General features: G+C 43.3%; 1 protein-coding gene across 4 annotated transcripts in view; it reads right to left on the bottom strand.

Moving 5' to 3' along the window:
- The window catches only part of CHN1 (chimerin 1), a 93,846-nt gene extending 71,176 nt beyond the window's left edge, over positions 1–22,670 (bottom strand). Inside the window, exons 1-3 of one of the 4 annotated variants that reach the window (XM_066553920.1) lie at positions 22,571–22,587; positions 21,830–21,951; positions 216–254 (exon numbers count right to left, since the gene is read on the bottom strand). In XM_066553920.1, the coding sequence (XP_066410017.1) occupies positions 216–254; positions 21,830–21,951; positions 22,571–22,572 (163 nt within the window). In that variant the 5' untranslated portion in view covers positions 22,573–22,587. Of the gene's footprint in view, positions 1–215; positions 255–21,829; positions 21,952–22,202; positions 22,247–22,570 lie in introns of those variants that run through there. The other 3 variants (XM_066553921.1, XM_066553922.1, XM_066553923.1) reach the window with 3 other exon arrangements.
- Between the last annotated feature and the right edge of the window lie 273 nt (positions 22,671–22,943).

The raw sequence follows: 22,943 nt of genomic DNA, 5'->3' as shown, positions 1-22,943 counted from the left end.
GGGGCAGAGAATCTACTCCTCTAAATAATCTATGTTCACTTGTCCTTGAGGTAGTGAACCTACCTCCTTGTACCTGTCTCTAAACAGAAGTGAACCCCCTTGATACTTCTTAAATTCACATTCTGATGAAAAGAGAAATGAATCTTTTAAAACATCCAACTGAAACTTTTTCAGCTCTAACTTGAGAAAAAGCCCCAAAATGCTGAGATACTTACAATAAGATTTCCAAACAGGTGGTCTGTATTCATCAGTATCTGAAAAGAAACAAAACAATCTTGATGTTGCATAGGAAACATTTTAACACAAAAAAAACTGCAGAAGCACTTGCAGAATTATTAAGTTAATATTGCACCTAGGTTCCAAACCTACTTTTGACTATTATAGAACAACCTGTTATAATTCCCCCCTTTTTACTTAAACTAAAAATGTGAAAAGGTATTTTCTTTATCCAGCTAGGAAAAAAACTATAGAAACAAATCTGAAAAATGGCAAACATGCAGATCAGAAGCCAGCATACTGTGAGGAGGAAGAATGTATATTATTTTACTATGTATATAAGTTCCATTTTCATCTACATCAGAAAGATTTTTTTAATCTCAATTTATATTCCAATAAATGAGTTTCCATGCAACTTATTCCTGCCATTAGCTTTTTCCTCTTCTGGATGGCAATTAACAACTCTTAAAATAAAATCAGAGTATGCAAGGACAGCAAAATACTTCGGAAAAACTGAGTTTTTTTCATACTGAGTACAAGCTCTTTTTGGAAGTAGTGAGTATATATTAAAAGTAACAACATATTTCTACTCCTAGATTTTAATTCTCAAATAACATTTTTAAAAAATAAGATCGCAATGTCTTAAGTTCTATGACCCTTATGGCTTGTGTTACAACTGATCCAACATTTTGAGCTCAGGGCTATGCTGCCAACTTCAACTCTGATCCACTGTTCCACTGCTCTGACCAGCTTCAGTTCTGATGGCACAAGTCAGAGGCTTTCAGCAAGATGCTGTGCTCCTCTGCCTGGAGCTGGCAGAATTATTCCATCCTCCCTACACAGGGTCCCAAGCTGAGCCCCCCCAGAGCCAGTCTTGCTGTCTGAAGCCACTGCTGACTGCAGCCTTCATGCCTGAGCTCTCTTGGCAATTGCCTGCCCACTGGAACTGCCTGCTGCACACAACACAATAGGAACTTCTAGTTTTTATTATAAGGTTACATAATGATCGAGCAATCTGGGAACCCGTTGCTTGAATTTTGGCCCAAGTGGCATCTCCACTTCAGTCCTTAAGGCCTGCAAAACTGAGCCTGAAACTGAGATTTTGCTTTGTCTCTCCTTCCAGCAAGCAATCTGTCTTCTTCAGGTACTTGCTATAGTCCATCTCTCACACATAGTCATGTCAAATATCTCTAAACTAGAGCTCAGTGGAAGGAGATATTTTCCAGTTTATCTGGCACAGGCTTTGCCAGACCCTCCCAGAACACGCCCTGCCCTGACTGCACTGTAATTTTGTTCCATTTTTTACCCCATATTTTAGCTCTGTGCATGAAGAGGGTGCAGACCACCTTGGTGGCAGTGGGTTTTACAAATACAATTCATTATGACTTTATTATTAAGGCAGCACTCAGTTAAACTGCCATCCCCCTGATTATGATGGGGCTTGATCTTTGGAAGGTCCTGCAGATGCTCTACCACGTCCTGCAGAGCAGCAGGAACACCTTGAATCTGCAGAGAGACCTTAAGCAGCTCGTGCTTCACTGAGGTAGTAAAAGCAAATCAGCAGCAACAGATGCAGCCAGGGTTATTCATTCCTGCTTTGATACCTTTAATTAAGGCAGTGCAAGTCGATTCTTTCCAGAAGCATTGTAACATGATCCCTTAGCAATGCAATGTCACGTGGAAAAGGAGCGAAATTTTAAAGTAAATATAATGGCTTTAGTCCCAGAAGACAACTCTTACCCCATCACCTGAATTTACTTTTGATATACTCTGGGTTTTGGCAATATATGCACTAGTTGAATTCATAAATAAATAATTTAACTAAAGGACAACACACACTGTATTTTTAAAATATGAGCTGACTGTTACGAAAATAAAAACATCTTGGCAGTCTAACCTGTACTTGCTCACACTCAAGCCATGCAATTGTTACAGCTAAGGGCATCGTGGTTATAAAACTAAAAAGTGACAATATTTGTGCCAAACAAAAAACCTCAAACCTTGTTAAAGTCAGGCTAGAACAGCAGTTACTTTCATACAAGAAATAGCTAACATTCAGAAATGGGAAGAAATTATTTATGTTATGCAGCTGTGCAGAAGGATTTTGTTAGAAAAAAAAAATCTGTGAGCTCTATTGCCTTTACAGTGTGAGAATACCCTCCAGCCATCCCACACAAGGTAATGAAAAAACAAAAGCTGATTTCTATTGTGATTTTTTTAAAAAAGTGTAGTAGTAAACACAAGCACAGAGAAAGAGTGAAGCAGAGGGTTTGTAGTGTTTGCTTCTGAGCAAGAATGTTTCTATGACTAAAACTATCCTACTACACAAAGATGAAATAGAATAAGCATGAACACCAGCCCTGTCTATTAGTTACCTGTTCTAAAAGGTTAACTGATGTGGTCCCATTTATAACATCAAAAGTATTTAGAAATTCATTATTAGGAAAAGGGTTTGATTTTCAGATAGTACAGGCTTCCACATACAGCATCTCAAATTAGGCATCTGAAAAGCACTTACAGGCATGATAAAAAACCCACAGAAAATGTGGAACCCAAAATACATTTTCTCACTAATGCTGCAGCACGTTCTAATTAATGCAATAAAGTACACTGTCAGTTCTCAGATTTTTTTCACAGTAATTCAGCTCTGCTAAATGTTTCCAGGATAACATAATTTTCTACAAGCTGTGCATCAGGTTCTGTCTTAACTGTATTTTCTGCCCTAAGTGAGATGCAATTCAACTTAAAGCTACTGTTCTCCAAAGGCCTAGAGCATTAGAGAAAACATAAACAAATAAGCTGATGCTATCAGCTCTGTCCAGATGTGATCCTACCAGCACTGGTCACATTTTCACCAGTATGAAGGCACTCTCATCAGCAAGGACATTTTAGATCAGGGACACTGTCCATGTACATAAATTGCAATTTCAAACTGAGACCAGTTTCAAGCTGACAGATACTTTCCCTTAGAATTAACTGGGCTACAAACACGATGCAGATGATATGTACTTAAAAACCACACAGATTTCCCATAAGCCAAATTTACTATGTAAGACAGTAAACACTTTTCTTCTGCTCTAGAAAGCTTCTGACAAGTGGTGTTACACCAACTTTACTCCAAGCAACTCAGACATAGGGTTTGTTCTTACTGAGGCAGTTTGTGCAAGCAGTATTTAATAACATCAGTCAATATAGGAAGAATCCTGAGGATGATCCAAGTGGCTCATCCTTTCGCACTTTGTTTCATTCAGAAGTGCAAAGGTTCCTGAAGATCTACCTTTGGTTTCTTTATATTCTAATTGCAAGAGAAATTCTGGATACTCAGCACTTGCTTGCCATCATCCTCTTCACTGACAACACACTCCTGTCTTTTCCAGGACTTTGCTTTCCTCCAGCCTTAGCAATCTCCAACTCCATGCAAGACCTCTCCCCTCATCCTTGAGCAGTGCTTTGGTTTGCTTCCCCATGTTGTCCTGTTAGGACTCACCTATCCATCCCACCCTACCTGCTCAGCATCTCATTCTCAAGCCACCTTGTCTCATCTCATCTCTACTCCAAGGTTCCCTGCAATTTGCTTAAATGCAGAGAAAACAGAGATACAAAGCCCAGAACAGCACAACAGGCAGCTCCTGGTAACAGTCAGAAATGTCACAATGGGCAGGAGCATTGCTCTCTGGGTCCAGAATGCCCTCCTTTGAGCACACCAATTCAACACAAAAAAAACCCAAAAAAACCAAGGCATCTTGAGCATGAACCACCTGCAAGTAAGAATTGAAAAGTACAGACTGACCATCAGAAATACTCACTTCCACAGAAATGGGCTTCTGCCAATAGACAACCATACAGCCACTTAGAGGTACATATACAGACACAAACACTAGGAGAACATCTCAGATTTTCCATAAACACAAATGTGACTAATTGTGACATTACAATGTAACATTTCCCTATGTTATTTTGCTTCTTTCTTATCCACTCCTATTTTATCCACTATATAAATTTGGACAACTACAGTACTTTTAGAGTGTACATTTTAACTGCTGATATGAAAACTGTTACTGTTGCCTCAAACTGCTTAGAGTGCTTGTCTTTGTGTATTCCTTTTAAAGAAATAATAAAAATGTTTACCTCTGCTTGAAATGGCTGTTTCTCAGCCAGTTCAAGGGTAGAGGAGCAGCAGCAGCTTAACTCTGCAGGGTAACCCCATAAAGCAATGGAGGACTTAGAGATTTACTCTAGAGAATTAAGTTTTAGTTTTCTATTACTGGATCTCAGTACCTGCACCTTGGTCATCTCTAACAGCAAAGATTAATGTTGTCTGGGAGGAAACAATCATCTATCTGCTGAGACAGCAGCTCTTACCCCAACCTTTGGTTTTATGTGATAATATCTCTATTGAATACAGGTGAGGCCTCAGGTGGGGAACTTTGTGGAAGAGGCCAGTTCCCAGCCATGTGGACCAAATACCAACATGATCAGAAAAAAAAAAAAAAAAAAAAAAGTCTGATTTCATGTTCTGAACTTGCTTAGGACCAAAGAATGGTGTAGGTCACAAATATGAAAAGATGCAAGAAAGTATAAACATTCTTCTGTAAGCTCCAGCTAGGCACTAAGCAGAAAGCATGTCTTGTAAGAGGCCAGTCTTGCTTTGTTTGGCAGCAGTATGCATCAAAAATTAACTCCTGGAGAGATTCACAACCAGCCCAGTGGATGTGGCCATTTGCTGATCCATACAACAGACTCCTTTTTGTGCCTGAAAAGCAACTTCTAGAAAATTTGTCTGCAGTCCCTAGATCTTCCTTATTAGCACCTTCTCCATGCTCAATGGATGCACATTAAAAAATCACTTGACTTAGAGAAACAAAGCCATAATTTATTTGCTGGTGAGATTCTTAAGTCCCAAAAACCAGCACAATTTAACAAAAAATGTCATTTCGTCTCTGTTTTTCAAAGTACAAGTGCCAAGAGCATTTCAGAAACTAAGCTCAAGCCATCACAAAATGTTTTCACCAGCAGCCAAGCAGGCCCTAGCAGTGAGGGCTTTTACACACTCCAACCAAAATAAAACTCAAACAGCACTGAGTTAATTGAAGGCTGAATACAGCCACTGCCCTAGGCAGCAGCACCAGAACAGATGGGGTACAGCTCCATGGTTTCAGGGTAAATATGAGAAGCTGATCCTTGGCTGCAGCAGCACTGGAAGTGTTTTGCAGAAGTCCCTGTGCAGCTGGCAGCAGGAGAGAAAGATGATGCCAGGCAGCTTCTGGAGAGGGGCAGCAGGGTGGAGGGTGCAGAGAACACCAAACCATCCCTGTCCATAGCATGTGTAGGGAAGAAGTAAGGGACACACACCAAACATCCTTCATTGCTCCTAGACCAGACCTTGGGATGCCCTTTTCTTTGCACAAAGCCTCTTTGCACCCTCTGCTACCAGGAGCAGTAAGTTGGATGACAATCTGCCATGGGTGGTGGGCAGGAGCAGGACCTTGATGCAAAGAGCAAATGTCACATGTGTGGCTGCTGCCCATTACAGCACAGAGTCCTGTGGAAACCAACCCTGGCTTCAGGATGCCACACACAGCTGCCAAAGGCTGCAGAGAACTGCGCTTCACTCAGTGTCAATAAACAAGACAGAAAGCTGTGGTCACAGGCTTTCTTACCTGGCAAGAAATGTTTTCTTAGAAACAAATACTTTTTCAGCATTTAAGTCCTTCACATGAATAGAAAAAGAGAAATAATCCTCTGGCTCAATCTTGTCCTGCCTTCATCTTTCCAAAGCAAAGGGGTAACAAACTATTTCTGACCAAAATATCTTGCACAGGCTTACAACACATTTTTAAAGATATGACATGCAACGTTTTGGAATATTCCTTTTATCCTAAACAAAACCTCCTATAATGTTATTTTACCAAAAAAAAGGGGTTTAGAAGTCACTGAATAAATAATGTTTACCCAAATGTAATGTTGCTCCATTAGTGACTTAAAATAAAGACATTAATGACAAGAACCTGATGGCACATATGGCCTGGGGCCATGTGGAAACCTCTTAGGGTTTCACAACCTGGGCATCACAGAATTTCCTTTGTTCATGGAACATCCCCACAGGGCTGAGAACACCCCAGGCAATAAGCACCACATTTCTATATGTCACCCAGCAACGATGACTGATACTTCTAGAATGTTACTGAGTCTTTGATGCTTCTTTAATGTTATCTTTGGCACACAATTTCCTTTGAATTAAGGAAAAGAAAAATGCTTTGAAAACTTTTAGATGTATCAAGGCTCTTTGTAAGACACCAATGCTGTCAGGAGCTTCAATGCAAAAGTCTCCAAACAAACCCCCATCTATTTTCTCCACCTTCTCCAGGTAGGGAAAAGACATCAGACAGGCACCCAGCTGAACAAGCTGGCAGGTGTTAGAGCTCAGCAGGCACCTCAGTGGTGTGCAGACAGCAACCTTCCCAGCAGAGCATCCCCTGCTCTGAGCCCATTGTGCTGCTGACACGACACAACCCACCCTGATGGGGAGCTGGAGTGAGGCAGCTGCTAAATGCCAACTAAATCCCAGTCTGACCACATAGACAAAGTGCCTCTAGGTCCAAAAAGGAGCTTTTGCCAGCTCACACGGTTTGTCTCCTGCCAGGGGATGGCAATCTGCAGGCAGAGGTCACAGGCAGCCAAGAGCACCCAGCTGCTCCCAGGGCAGCCCAGGGGAGCTGGCACACAGGAAAGGCACTGCCCCACTGCAGCCATCCACCCACAGGGATGTGCCCAAGCTTGTGGGGAGAGCTGACAGTCACCTGGGACAACTCCTCTTATACTAAGTTTAATTCTTTACCTTACCCTTTGGCACAGGTAGCTACACTTTCCAATGCCCATAAATTCAAATGCACATGGTCAGCTTTAGACCTTTAAAATTAAATGATGTTTGAGTTATCTAAGCAAGAAAACAATTCCGTGTATTTTCTTCTCTTTTTCAGAGGCACTCCCATCTGGGAGGAGAACAAGAATAAAATACAATCGAAGGGAAAGATGCAAATCACTGAAAACAGGCACCAATAATGAAAGCATCCCTTCAGTTGCAAGATGGCACTACATGACACATCCTGTGCCCCAGGAATTTTTAATATTGAAAACTTATCATTATTTGCTCTTTCATCCTCTTGTGCTTTTTCTTTTACTGCTCCAAAAAAGTACAATTAGGTTTCTTATTATTACTGGAGAAAAAATGATTAAGAGACAGTCAGTGTGAACAATGCCCCAGAAAGCTACAAGGGCAAATGGCATTTCTGTGATGTGACCAAGGGGGACACAAGAAAGCACACTCAGCAAAAGTGAAGGGGCCTAAAGAAGGGCATGCTCTGATAATTACATCAGTCCTGAAGGGGAAAGAGGAAAGGGATCACACTGCCATCCTGGTGATGTCTGATCTGGCAACAATAAATTCTGTGGGAATGCTTCTAACGGGGTTGAACGAGAGACCCACTGAAAACAGCCAGAGTTCAATGACTTTTATGAGCAGGCCTATTATTATTGCCTCTTTATGAATGATGGGAAATTTTAAGAAGTAATATTTTGCTTATCACAAGCACTGCTGCAGTGAAATGAACTCATCCTCTAAGTGATTAGACCAGCTTACAAATCATTCATTTCTAGATTTTCATTTAACCAAAAGCAAAGGAAGCAAGTATTCATTTTTCCTCCTCTTTGCCAAATAAAATACTGGCACATGACTGCACAAATAATGAGAAATCAAAAAAAGTCATATCTTTCACAGCAAAAAAAATTAATCTTAAATTTTAAAGTGAAACTTTCACATATGCAATGGTAACAAGAAAAATACGGCTGGTTTTGTCTTTCTCTTGACAGTAGTTTAGTGGAGGGGTGGGGAAATACACCATGAAAGCACAGGTAGCTTACTCTTTAAGTTTCAAAACATCTAGTATTATTTCCTAGTGTTGCTGAAAGTATAAAAATTTGGCTCTCAGAGAGGTAAAAAGATGACAAGTGCCACCTTGTGGGCATTTAATAAAGATGAAATTTCATGTTACTAATGATACTTTCTGTATCTCAGTCTCCAGACAACAGGCTGCTGCTGATTTTCAGTATTCCTGGAACACCCCCTTTGCTCTTTAAGAAAAAACAGACACGGTGGAAATTGCTTCCTGACATGGATCTCAGGTCAGCTCCAGGTAAAACAGCAGAGTCAGGTCAAAGGCTGTCTTGTAACCCTCTCATTTACATCACCACAAGTATCCTGAAATGTCTAATTTACACAGTGAACAACTTCCAACTGAAGATGTTGTCAAAATCAAATTTGCCTCTCTAATGTATCTATTCAAAAGAAAAACAGCCTTTTTTTTTTTTAATTCACTGTGACAGAACTGACTATGTCTGGCCGCAGCCCTGAAGAGATGGATCAATGAGTTTGGCAGTTTCCCATCCTCCCTGTGGGCTATTTGAAAGGTCTTTTGCAGTCTAATTTTGCAAGGTCAGAATTTTCAGAAATAGGCCTTTATTGGATGAATTGCCTCTTTTAGATTTAACAGGAAATTTTTCCAAGTTCCTTTTAGATTCAGTAAAGCAAACTCTTGTTCACTGTAAATTCAGAGTAATATCAGGTTGCACAAGCTTGAACACTGCAATCAGACTTCTTTGTTTTGAAACCCAGACTGGTTTTCTCTGTAGACACTGTTTTGGTCATGGCAAGTTAAATTCACGTGGAAGGCTGGAGAAATATCTGTTGAGGCTATTGCTCTCATAATCTCTCATTCCAGCCATAGCAAGGGATAATACAGGAGAAAACATTTGCCCTTTGACATTTTCTTTCCTATTTTTCCTTCTGCAAATCCTTCTTTGTCTCCTATTTTAAAAGTCTGCCTTCACAAAGACAAAGCTCATTTCTCTTTGCTTGCTTCATTTCCTCCAACCATTAATAACACTAACAAGGGCACCGCAGTTTTACCATAACTCCAAGCCAGTGACAACTGTTATAGCCATGGTCTCAAGGCATTCACAGACATACTTTTTTGTCTTCATTTCTCTAACACATCTAACAAGGAATATTGATTGGAGTTTGATTACACAAATATTCTGAACAGTTACCCTACTAGTGAAAAAAAACCAACATGATATGGTGTAAAAGTGTCTTCTAGCTGTAAATTAATCTTCTCCCCTGAATATGTCTGTCCAGTCAAAATTGAGCAGAAAAGACCCAAAAAAAGGACAAGCACTTTTGAAATACAACCCCTCCATCCATTGCATAATCCCCTAATTTGCTGAATGGGGAAATACGCTATAACACTGTTTGCTTGGTTCCTTTGATTTGTTTTTCCACACACAACACCAACATAATGAACATAAGTTCACTTTCCTATTCTAAAATACACTTTTAAGTAGAGTATTGTGGCTTTACCAAAAGCTAAACCTCAATAAAAGAGTGTAAGACTGACTCTGCCCCCCTATCCCTTGGTAAAAACTCGCTGAGAACTTGTCCATCTTTGCATTTCAGACCAAGATAGCTGCTGTGCATTCATTAACCTCCTGGGGTAAAAAAAACCAAAACAAAACCCTAAACCAAACATCCATTACCAGCCCAGGCAAAAATCAGAGCCTTCCAGAGAAAATTAAGAGCAGATCTGATTTCTGACTGCTGTTACAACTGGCATCAAGACAGACTCACATGTTCCAAAGCACATCAACTGTGTCAGATGGTCAAACCAATGCAGCTTCTCCTTCCTCAAACTTGACCTATTTAAATTCTTAGACCATCAAGTTATAAAAAACCTCTTATGATTCCTATTACAAACAGATTTTTCATTTTCTAAAACAGCTGTCAATAACACACACCATTGCTCAGCAAAAACATGGTTTGTATTTACATCCTTACTTTCAGAACAGACTCAACTACCAAGTAAAGTAACCCAGCCCAAGATCATGATTGCTTTTTACAGTGTCATGAAGGAAAGTCCTAAAAAAATTATTGGCAGGGTCTGAGACAGGAAATGGAAACAATGTGGTGGGATGCCTTTTTTTTAAATTGGAATTTAAGATTTTATTCCAAAAGGCATTCTCTGATTGCTATGAGCTTCTCCCCAGTCAGGGATGCACCACTCCTTACCTGGTCTGCTTCTCATATAAAACATTCAAGAGGCCTCCAAAGAAATGAATTAGGATGCTCCAGGTAGAAAGGCTGAAAACTTCACATTTCCTTTTGGCAATGTCACGGCTCACTATTATAACTGCAGCCAATGAACTATGGTGAAAGCTTTACACCAATAGCCCCTCCCTGTTTATAGCATTACATCCATCTTTTTCATAATGATTTTCCTCCTTGGCAGGCTCATCTGCTGCACTAGGCAGGAAGCAGACAAAGGAGAGAGAGCAGGGCCAGTCCATGGAGAAGCTGTGCTCTGGGTGCACTCCTGCAGCACCCAGCACATGGTGTGACTGGGGCCACAGCCAAACAGTCTCAGATAGGCTTCAGCAGCTCTGCAAGCACTGAGAGCTTTTCTGCATGGGCTTCCCCTCTGTCCTCAGCTCCTTCTGGGTTTGGGAGGAGAAAAGCAGATCAGGGGAGCTGGGAACAGGCTGCTGGAAGGAGAGCTGAACAGAGGCTTGGTACTGCCCTGAAGGAATGGGAGAAATAGCTGGAAAGCTCGATATGATCAATGCTCAGAGATAACCTCCAAGTCCTTTTTCAGTTAACCCCATGTTTCTTTGCCCCTACAGAAGATGGACTCAATTTCAAAACAGAGATAAGAAAACCATCTGTTTTCTTTCTCCTTTTTCTCCACTAATTAGAAGAAAGGCAAATTTTTCCACAAGTAATGGAAACTTGGGTTACTAGCTCTCATGTTATCATGGCACCACATTAAACGGGCTCCCAACAATTATGATCTGCATTTCTAGGATATCAAAGCATCCTTACTGGAACTGAGATCCCATGGAACTGTCCACAAGTGAAAAGCAGACTTAGTCCTACATAATAAGCCATCTAAACAGAAAATAACAGTAGCTGGTGAGAGAAGCAGAGGCCCTTGCAGATGAGTTCATCAAAGAGAGATCAGGATCTCTATTCCCAAGTCTTGCTAACCCAGTATTCCCCCAGCCAGAATTGTCTCTCTGGATAACAGCTTTTTTTTGTGTCTTCAGCCCCACTTAGACTTGATAAAGAGAACCCTATCACAGCAATTGACAGCACAGGAAAACACAGACAGACAGACAGAAGGATAGTGATAGGATGTGACAGATGAAAAATCAATTTTATAATTTAAAAATGGTCCTGGTCTGACACAGCTTGGTGAAAACTGCTGTGAGGCAGAATGTTGCAAGCAATTGTCAGAGACTGTGATACACAGGATATCTCTACAGAGAAAGAAGGGCAAATGCTAAGACAGCTCTGAGACATGGCAAGCCCTGCCTGTGCCTTCCACAGCTGCTCTTGCGCAGCAGTGGGAGAAGGAAAATGCCAGTTTTTTACATTTAAAAAATCACTATTAACAGCAGCATCAACACCACCCCACCAAAAAAAGCAATAAAAAAAGACCTTTCTGCTTCTCACAGACCTTCCTACTAAGTGAGAAAAAAAGTCAACAAGCTGAGTTAGCCAGAGTGAGCTCTCCCTCTGACAGAGCAGTCTGCAACTCTCTCATCTCAGAGGCTGCTTGGGCTCCTGTCCCAGGAGTGCTGCATGCTCTGTCCCACCTGGGGCTCACCCTGCCCCAGGGACAGCTGGGACACAGGGACTGCAGTTCAGCTCCTGCTAATTCTGAGCCTGCAGAAGAGCAAGTCGAGGAACAATTATCATCTTTGGTCTAATGCAGCTGGAGGTGGATTGGGGTGGGGTTATCTATAGATAGTCAACTGTACTATCTTACATAGTACAGTTTCAGTAAAACCTAAGGAACACAAAATGCTCCATTGAGTTCCTGCTGTGCTTGCTGCTCTGCCACTGAGGAGGGGCACACAAGGGTGCAGGGAGGGGACTGTGGCCACAGCTTGCTTTGACATGCTGTGGCATTGGGAAATACACAGGTCAGCCAGGAGCTCCCTGAGCACCACAATAAAGCAACAGCACAGCCACAGGCCATGAGCTCATCACTGGAAATGGATGCTGCGACAAGCTTCCTCTCCTTCTGTTTCTATTAAACCACTGAAGATTTTTCTCAACACTTGTTAAGTCCCATTTATAAATATACTGCTTAAAAAAAAAAGCCAAAAAGGAAATCAGTAGATTTAATTGCTGTGTCAAAATTATGCTTCCTTAATTGGAAGGATAAACCCACATGTGCACGTTCTGCCTGTAAGAGAGAAGTGAGGAAGAAGTACATCCTGTTTGGGGATTTTTGTAGGCTGCTTTTTTTAATAAAAAATGATCCCAGATTGCACTGAAACACTGTGTCCAGATTCACATGGAAACCATACAGCACAGCTAAAAAACACTGGCCCTACCAAATAATTATCAGCAATTTTATAGTCTGTAGTCTGGTCGGGACTGCATATGTATCAGATCCTAATTCAGCATTGAGGAGAATGACTTGTGAGCAACGTGAGCACAAGGAATGGTCAGGTACTGCACTTAGGCACTGAGTCTGTTTTTCAGATCTGTTCTCCTCTTTTCACAGTCACATATTTACACCACACAATAAATAATTTAGGCCCTCCTTTTCCACTGCTGCAGCAGTACCCTAAAACTTTCCTACATGAAATACTGTGAGGGTGCTAAGGCACTGGAACAGGTTGCCCAGAGAAGTTGTGGCTGCCCCATCGCTGAAAGTGTTCAAGGCCAGGCTGGCCAGGGCTCTGCTCTGGTGGAAGGTGTTCCTGCCCATGGCAAGGGGTGCAGGAACTAGATGACCTTGAAGGTCCCTTCCAACTGAAACCCCTCTGTGAGTCGATGATGCTCTATTGTACTTGCTATGTCATTTAAATGGTTGCAGCTGTGGTAACACACCACAATGCAGTGGGCAAAACAATTCTAGTATTTAGGAAGCAGAGTTTTACCTTTATGTTTAGATTGAACTTTCACACAAGCAAGCTGCCTTGGGACATGCAGCTTCTGATCAAGATCAGAAAACATATATTTTAATTTCAGCTTCTTAAATGGCAAGACTGCTCCTGCAACAAAGGAAGCAGGAAGGAGATGGAGATGAGGACTGTAGCAGAGAGGAAAACACCACCTCCCACCAGCAGTACCCAGACCCAACCATGTTATGTGCTCAGCAGAGCCAGATTCTGCCAGCTGCACCAAAGCTGGATGTGACAGTGGCTCCCTCACAGAACTGACAGACACCAAAAGGAAGTTACCTGCTCACTGTGAGCAGGAAAGTCCAGCCTGCAACCTCTTCAGAGGGCCACAACCAGAGAATGCAGTTTTCCTAAGGCATTCTCCCAAGGGACTAAGCTTTGGTCACATGAAAAACAGACAACTTTATCACATCCCATCAGCATTAACAAAATCTTAACCAAAAGCAAACCAGCCCCAACATGACCAATGTTCCATGATGCTTATCACATAACAGCTAATAAGGTCATGAAAATAAATTCAGGGATGAATGTATCAAAATATATAATGGAAATTAGGTTCACAGATGAATAAATAAAATTCTATGAGCACAATTTCCAGTAACCTTCAAATCACTTCATATATATAATTTTCATTTCATATGTCTTTTTCATTCAGAATGCTTAAATATCAAATATCAACCAATTCTTACACATTCACAGAGGCTGCTACACACATAGCAACACTATTGGCTTCCAGCTGGGTGTGACCAACTCCCTCCCTCCAACCAGGACAATGACCCATCATTCACTCCACACACAGCCAAACCCTCAGAACAGCATGGAGAACTGCAGAAACTCTTCCCAGCATCTTTCTGGGCATGGCCAGCAAGGGTGCCTGAGGCCCAGATGCCATGCAATTCCCAAGTCCTGGCTATATTGTTAAATGCTTTAGAAGACCAAATATTTCAGAGACCTTAAACAGCACTTGTTGTCTTACATAACGAGTTCTATTACCATCATAGGGCAAGGATTCCATACCACCAGAGTTTTGCGCATCTTCGATGTTTCTTGTAGGCAGCTCCTCTAAGCACTGACTCTTCCTGATCCTTGCAGCAGCCATCTGACTCCAGTTCCACCAATCCACTCTCTTATACCACTTGTTCTTACTGGCTACAGGTGTGGCCTGTTAAGATCAGGCCTGCTCCTAATCTTTCGTAATTGGTCCAGCTGCAACTCGCTGGGGGATAAGATTACATTCTATACCACCTTCATTTACCCATACTGTATCCCCCTACAGTACTTTTCCTTGTTTCAACACAGACTCAAAAAAGCAACATCTAGAGGGTTTTTAGCTTTCTGCCATCATTTGTGAAGATGCACAAGCCATATACAATCCACGGCACTGAAAGAATAACTGAGCCAGGTGATGATTTTATGAGGGAGGAGGAAGCATCTCATCATCTGCTAATAACTACAGAAGAGCCCTTGGGCCAGATCTCAGGGCTGCTTTGTTTCCGTGTGAGGACATTTGTGTGCAGAACTGTACAACCTCTGTCCACAGGGTGGAGCAGCTCAGCAGCCTGAGCTGTACATGCTACACCCCACGTTCAGAAAAAACTGAATTGTCCAACAATGCTCATTCAGCTTAGACTGCACAGAGCACTTACCCATGTCTGCACCCTGGGGGATCCTGATTAATCTGCCTTTATTCAACAAAAATGGCACAGTCTTCCAAAAGGCTTATGCTTTGAGTTTACTGATTAGAGCAGTATTTAAGTTATGACTATAGTACTGCCACTGTGAGTACACACAATCTTTTCTGGACACTGAGATGTGCTTTCTGTCCATGGAAAACTTTTTATACAGCTGAAAAAACCAGGTAAGACCTCTTGAAGAGAATTAGTGACAGAATAAAGTCCCCAAACCTGACAAGGCAAAAAGCATCAAATGAGTCCACAACAAACAGAAGAAACCCCACATTTACACCTGAAACATCAGCCATTGTGAAGTGTTTAGCAGGAAACCTTCCCAGATCCTCACATTCAGAGTGTCTTTCACTTAATGAGATTCTGTGTTACACAGACTGTCTCCATTCTTAGTGTCAAGATCTGCTGGTGTCAAGGAGGAAAGGGATGCAATTGTTCAATGATCAGCCTAAGCTGATGACAGCATAAGAGAATCTCCTTGGAGAAAATTGAAAAATCTCACCTTAATTCATTACTTGAGCACACAACTGGACATGCCCTTTCCAATTTCAGCAACAATCCTCAAACTTCTGATTTCTTTAGATTCTTACTCTAATACAACTGAAAGGATAACACAATTTTATACCAGCCACTGTGTGAAGCAAACTTCTAAGCACTAAGCTGAGAAGCCATGACTCAAATTTTTTCATCCTTGTCTATACTGTTAGTGTCACTTCTCTGGTATTTTGATCAGTTTATACCAATTTACTAGTTAATAGATCCTATACAGGTTTTTTTCTTTTGATTGCATTGCTGGCAAAACCTTTTCAAGCCTGCTCTCCTTATTTGTTTCATTAGGTTCTATAAATCATGAAAGCTTAGCACAGCATCTAGGAGAAAATGTTCTTATGACTCTCAGCACCTGGACACTTCTCCTCCCAGATACATGAATGGGAGTTGAAAGATTTAATTTCTCTCTAAAATAGTTTCAATTTTTAACAAATCACCTTCATTTTTAAATGTTAAAAAACCCCAAACTTAAACATTGTACTAATATCCCTAAATAGCTTCATCTAATTAGACTATTTGTAGTTCCCATTGTGACTAGATGTTGAATTGCTTAAATGTCCTCTAAAATTAGCTTGGTATCAGTCAGTACTGAATGAATCCAAGTATTTTAAGCAAGGGCTAACCACTTCAAGAGTATCTGTTGCAACCAGGTTAAAAACATCACTTTGAATTCACTGCATTTCTGCTGAAAAAGACCTAGCACAGGCAGTGCCACATGGGATATGTATTCACTTTGTTGCTTACCTTATGCTCTTCAAACAGTTTTCAAAGTTTTTTACTTTCTTTTTGGCCTAGAAGCATCCATGATAGATACCATCCCTATCATTCTACATTTATGTTCCCTGTAGTGACAAAAACCCTACTATAAATGTCCCTATAAATGTACCTTTCTGGTACAACTGGACTCTCAAGTTAAGGGGCTCTGTCAATAAACTTCACAATCACAGGTAGCCACAAGTTGTAAGCATAGCTCAGGGCCAAATATAAAGAAGAACTTGAATTGTAGGTGATCTGTTTATTTCCTACTCTTAGAAGGCTCTGCACACAAGACAAGAAATGAGCAGATTAATTTTTGAGTATTTCCTATTCTACAGAAAATCTGCAGCATTACCCGTTGTGAACCATTTATCAGAGGAGCACTTATGGTCTCTGTACCTGTGCCAACCAAGCACTCTAAAAATTAATGCCCTTTCCCTAGCAAGGAAAACATTTATTTAGAGAAAAATTTCTCTCATTAAGACTGACACATTAGAAAATATGTGCTTGAACCAAGATAAGTATATCCTACCTTTTGAAGCAGCCATGAGCCAGTAAGCACAGTCTGCATGGAGAACAGTAATCACAGATGCATAGAACTTGAAACAGTAATTTGTTAATTATTATTTCAAGTATGGAAGAACTTATTTCAAAAGTTCACTTCATACTCATAGTAGAAAATAGTCATAGAAAATTAATTCTGTGTAGGACAACATCAGAGCTCACAGCCGTGGAAGCAATTCTGCTAAATGAGCAAATTACTATTTATGAGCTCTTCCAGAAATGCACGGACAGCTGAAACAGAGGGATCATTGGCTTCTCAGTCCCTGCCCTTTCTGCCTGTAGCAGTGTATTGCTTGTTTCTTTTATCTGATATTTTCCCTAAAGATTTCTCTAAAAACTGCTCTTTTTCATCATCTCCTTATAAAACCATATCTGTCATGCTGACTACAGCTCTGTCTCTAATCCCATTCAGCTGTAGCCACTCATCAGAGTGCAAGCACTTTGAAGATTAAAAGAGAATTGCTTTGTTTCTCATTTCTTAACCACCAATACTCAGGGATGAGTTTTTATCCATTGGCAGGCTCCGAGCAAGAAGGCAAGAGCACGGATAACTAGCGACAAATATGTCCACGAAGATCTTTCCTGGCTGTTTTGAAATGTCTTCCTTTGTTCACACCAGAGAGCTGATGAGCAAATAAATGAACAGGAAGGGAATTCATAAAAGACAAGGACAACTCGCAAGCACTAAACATAACAAAACTATTTTTCTTTCAAAGTACAGTGTTGACTTTCTTTAAACACTTTTCAGGATATCCAAAGACACGAGCAAACAGTGGGATAACTTAATACTTCCCCTCCTTTTTCCCCTATGTTGTTTGTTACCTTTCCAATAGTTGAGTCATCCAAGTGGAACGACAGTGTGCACCTCAGGCCTGTCACTGTGCAATCTCACATCTTAGGGTATTAACAGATGGCTTTAGGAAGTCTAGCCATAGGAACGTGACTGATTGCTCTTCCTGTCACTAGGAAGCTGCTACCCTGCAGGCATTCAGCACAGCAGGAGTGGTGGGTATCCCTGAGCCACCTCTGCTAAACCAGGCAAGTGGCTTCAGCCCAAAGGCTGGGCATGCAGCCACCAGACTGCGCTGAGATGACAGAGAATGGCTTATACACCATTCCAGCTGCTGCACCAGGCAGCAAGAAATAGTCAGAGAGAAAAAGGAGGCTACACCTGCAATCACCACAACCTTCTGTAAGGCAACAGGACTGTGCTGTAGGAGGAAAAACAGCAATAGAACTGGACAGCTGCTCAAGTTCCAGACATTTACACACACTGCATGTGAAAATGCACACTTTGTGTGGAATAAGATGAATTTAAAATCCCCACCAACTCTTCATAAGCAATTCACATGGATATCAAACTTATTGCATCTATTACTTGCAACAAACAAAAGGATCAGACAGCAATTTTTTTCTTCTTCTCAGAGAAATTGACTGTTTTCCAGTCCTTTGCTCATGCAATCCTTGTGCAGGACCTGTTTTCCATTGTTGGATCAAACTTGCATTCTGAGTGCTTGGCCACTGGAACACAAACTGAATGTACTGGTGAAACCCTGCTGTGGCTGGCACCATGAAAAGGCATGGCACATATGGGTGACCACCTATGGTCACAACAGGCTATTTCTGCCATTGTAACTTTATCACACAGTCATTGAATATCCTGAGTTGGATCCCAAAAGGATCTTGGAGCCCAAGTTCTGGCCCTGAACAGACCAAAATCACAGTGTACATCTGTGGGTGTTGACCCTGTGTAACTATGAACCCTGCTGGGATGACACACTGCCTAAAGTAGCCAGCATGGCTGAGGCAACAGAGCTATGTCTCCATCTAACAACTTCCAGGCTCTCCCATTGCTGACTAATTCCAACAGGGACTGCTCTTCCTCTTCCCATCTGTGGGGCAGCTGAACTCCTCTCTCCCATCACCCACATCACAGACTCATCATCTGCACCAGGGGAACATGGGCAGCCCCCTAAACACCTTCCATACAGCCAGCTGGCAGCACAGGGCATGAGTGAGAGACAATGACAGGATGAAGAAAAGAATTTCAAAATAACTAAAACTGATGAAATGAAGGGTCTTAATGTTTTCCTCCCTTGTACTTTATTGCTGCATCATAATCTTGCCAAGAGGCTGTAACTGAAAAGGGTAAGTGAGGGACCCCTTAGGCTTTATGTTAATTGTTGTTCATGTTAATTGATGTTAATTGTTAATACTAGAAACTCTTTTCACAACCAGCTTTCCCAAGAGTCTCAAGCTGCCACCCAAAGGTGTGAACTGCAGACAGCACTCCTGTGGCACTGTGGGCTGCTCTGAGAACAATGGCAAAGGGCAGCCTCCAACAGGACCTGACTTTCAACCTCCTGATAAGCGTGTCCCTGCTAATCCAGGATCTGCAACAATGGCAGCCTGGTCTCCAGACCTGTCCCCCTCTAGCAGAGTCTTTGCACTATGCACTCAAAGAGCCATAAAACACTCCCTAGAGCACGTTATGACATTTCCCAACCCTCTCATCTCCTCTCCTCTTCCTTGCTGTGCACATACAAGTACACACTGATTGAAAGGGACCCAGGAAACTTGGGGAATTTTCTCCCCCAACAAAGTTTACATGGCAATTTATGTCAAATTTTACATGCTTTTGGAGCACAACTTATTAGAAGCAGCCTGAGAATGGTGAAATTTGGTTCAGTGTGATATAACATTATGGGCTAGGGAAAATAAAAATGCAATATTGAGCGTAGAGTTTACGTGAGTGAGTAGAACCAAAGAAACCACTCCCCTGAGATCTGTTGCTCAGGACAATTTTACCAGTATAAGATAGATGTGAATTTAAAATGGTACAGTTACAGCTGCTTAATGCCTTAAAACAGATAAATTAATTCAGACATTTAATTTGCCTTTCCTCAAATTTGCTGATATTGCTTTGGTGGGGGGTTACATTGAAATAAACAAACCCCCCCTCTTTTGTGGGTTATATTTTTAATGATTTACTATGGGTAGCTCCAGTGCAGTAACTGAAAATGTAACTACCCATCAGCAGCCAACATTTATTATAAAGGCTGAACACTGTTCCTGAAGCTCAAAGCAAGCATGCTGTAGTCTGTCTTTGTTATGTGCTGAGACAAAGTGTGGCAAGCCACTCCAGCTCAGAGGACTCACAGCAACACAGTAAGCTGTGCTAGCTCAACCATGAATTAATCACACCCACATCTGCAAAGATATTGCACTCACGTACACTTCTGCATTTACACAACTCACACTCTTGCATTCATAGTTTAACACGTACTGTAAAGCTTTTACATTTGTGAAAGGCATCACATTCATCTGCTGATGCATATGAGCCATATTTGTTGCACTGTTTTATTGTCACTTTTTGTTTTCTTAAAAGGGTGCAATCCTGAGGTTTTACCCTCAGCAAGATAATGTTTAAAAACTAGACAGACACAGCAGAGTACCCCACTCTATCTCCTCTTGAATCATTATCTTTTACATGTATCAATGACATTTACTGTAACAACAGATGTGATAACACAAAAAACCACCAAGTTACTTTGTAATGCAAATTTGCATTAATAGAATATGTCATGCAGTCAATCAAACACATACAAATTGGAAAAGAATCACATAAGTTAAAATAAAAGGTACCTGATACAGGAATGCCACTTTCTTTAAAAGTTAAAATTAAAATATTCTTCATTTTTGCAGACAAAGATTATAATGACACTCAGCATGGAGAAAGAATGTGCGTATTTCAGCCTAAACATTTTATTTCTGTTAGGGAAAACAACAATATTTACCTTCAGTGCCAATGTAACAAACTACATATTTTCAAACAATCAAATTCAAAATGATACAATGTAACATCAACAGTGGGGGGTTTTTTTCCCCAAAACAGCCAATCTGCCATTTGATCTCTGTGTTCACTTTCACTTCTTTAACTTTAAAGAGCTTGATCCTCACCCCACGCCTGACAACCCGCAGGGCCCCCCTACCTGCAGCTCCTGAAGTCCCGTGAACTCAGGGACGAGATTAGACATAAAAAACAGACGGTTTACTTTGACCTATGAACCCTTGGCATCCTGAAAAACTCGAGCAGGAAATATAAATATGGGAGACAGCACTGTAGCTAAATCCAACACAGCATAGATTTTATTTGCAGGGAGCTATCTTAACACGTGCTAAACTTCTTAGATGGGGTTCAATATGCAGAATAATATAGCAGGTGTCAATTTTTAAGAAAACTCAAAAACCTGGTTTTAGTCTTTTAAGAAATTGTACCAGTCCAAGAATCAGGAAATCAATGAAAGCAAGCCATTTGTTTACATATGAAATGAAATTCACAGTCTAAACACAACGAACAGACTTGACATCCTCTATTCACTAGAAATCACTTGTGGTGCACGAGCTTCTTTCAAGAAAGGGGATCCCGATTATCCTGTTAACTCTCTACTGACCTTAGTTGTACTAATTTCTGTTTTCCTTTCATTGCAGCATTTACCTCATGTTGCCAGACACAATTTGAAGCCTTTTTGTTTGTTTGCCCGCCGTAAAATCGCGCACGTTAAACATAAGCAAGCCTGATTTAATAACGTTACTTGGCAGAACCCACATGTTCAACAGTTTAAAGTAGAGTTTTCTCCAGCCGGCTCCCACCGCGCCGTCCCCGGCTGTGGACACGGCCAGAGCAGCGCTCCCCGAGCCTCCTTTGCCGGGCTGGCCGCGGCAGGGAGGCACCGGCTCGCGGCGGGAGCTGCGCCCCGCGTCCCCGGCGCTCCCGGGGGTCCCCCGGGCCAGCCCGCGGCTCCGGCACAGCCCCTCGGCTGCCGGGGCTCCCGAGGCACCCGAACTTTTCTCTGCCGGTCGCAGGGGAGCCCCCGCGGGCGGGCGGCGGGGCTGCCCCGCCAGGGGTGATTCCCGCAGCCCCGGGCCCGGCCCTGCGGGCGGCGCCCACGCCCAGGCGCTGCCGCGCCGCAGACAATGGGGGCGGCAGCCCCGCGCCCGCCCGGCCGAGGCGGCGGCGCTTCACTCACCGAACAAGGTCAGAGCCATCGCGGCGGCGGCGGGGCGGGCCCGGGGGGCGGCGGGGGCTGGCCGGGCGGCGCGGCGCTGGCATTGGCGCGGCGGCAGCTCTCGCATCAGCGGCGGGGCGCGCCTGCAACACAAGTTGGGCGCGGGGCTGTCAGCGCGCCCGCGGCACCGGCGGCCGCTGCCACTTGCTGCCGCGGGGCGGGGCGGGGCGGGCGCAGCCCGCAGGGGAGGGGAAGGGAGGGGGTGGGCAGGGCCGGGCCGGGCCGGGCCGGGCCGGGCCGGGCCGGGCCGGGCCAGGGGGTGTCGGGGGACGGTGGCCGGGGACGCGCCGCACCGGGGGCAGCCCGCTCCCGCCCGCCCCCTGCCCGTGCTCACGCTGCGTCCCGCCGCCTCGGGGAGCCATCTTGCGCCGCGCACGGCCCGCCTCCGCCCGCCGCGGCCGCCGGGACGGTTCCCATGGCAACGCGGCCGCCGCGCCGCCGGGCACAAAGGGAAGCGCGTCCCGCCGGGGACGGCCCGCGCCGAGCCCCGGGCCCAGCCCCGCGCACGGGTCTGGCTCGGCCCTCGGGCACCGCTGGGGCCGTCCCGGGCACCGCTGCTCCTCTGAGGAGATGCCCCGTGGAAAGCACCGCTCCCCCGGCCCGTGCCTCCTCGGACAGGCTGCGCCTGCCTGCTCCGGCAGAAGAGCCCACGGTCCTGTGGAAAACATGACTCCTTAAAGCGAGGTGAAAATTCCCACTTACATGCCAGCAACCACGAAGAGAGCAAACACACAGATTTCCCCTCAAAGTATTTCGTGCGAGAAATTTCAGCCAGCCCAGCTGTCATCGTTTTTCGCTGTCCAGGACTGTAAATTTCAGCGCTAAAAGCGCTCAGTTGAAAAGGAAACGCCGTACCTGGCGCGACTCGCTTGTGCAGGTGGCATTTTCCGCCTGAAAGCAGCGCCCAGCAGTAGAGGCCGGCACCCCAGCTGCAGCAGGCTGGCCAGCCCGTGTGCCCGGGACCAGCACCGCCACACCCGCAGCCATCCCTCCCTTCCCCTCACAGGTGCGCGCTGACAATTCAAACCCAGCCGCAGCTCAATCCACGCAAACGGAACCCGCCACAGCTGCGCGC

This window comes from Molothrus aeneus, chromosome 7 (genome assembly GCF_037042795.1).
Source record: "Molothrus aeneus isolate 106 chromosome 7, BPBGC_Maene_1.0, whole genome shotgun sequence".
Taxonomy (NCBI): Eukaryota; Metazoa; Chordata; class Aves; order Passeriformes; family Icteridae; genus Molothrus; species Molothrus aeneus.
The sequence above is the reverse complement of the archived record's forward strand: the minus strand, read 5'-3'. Positions and strand labels throughout refer to the sequence as shown.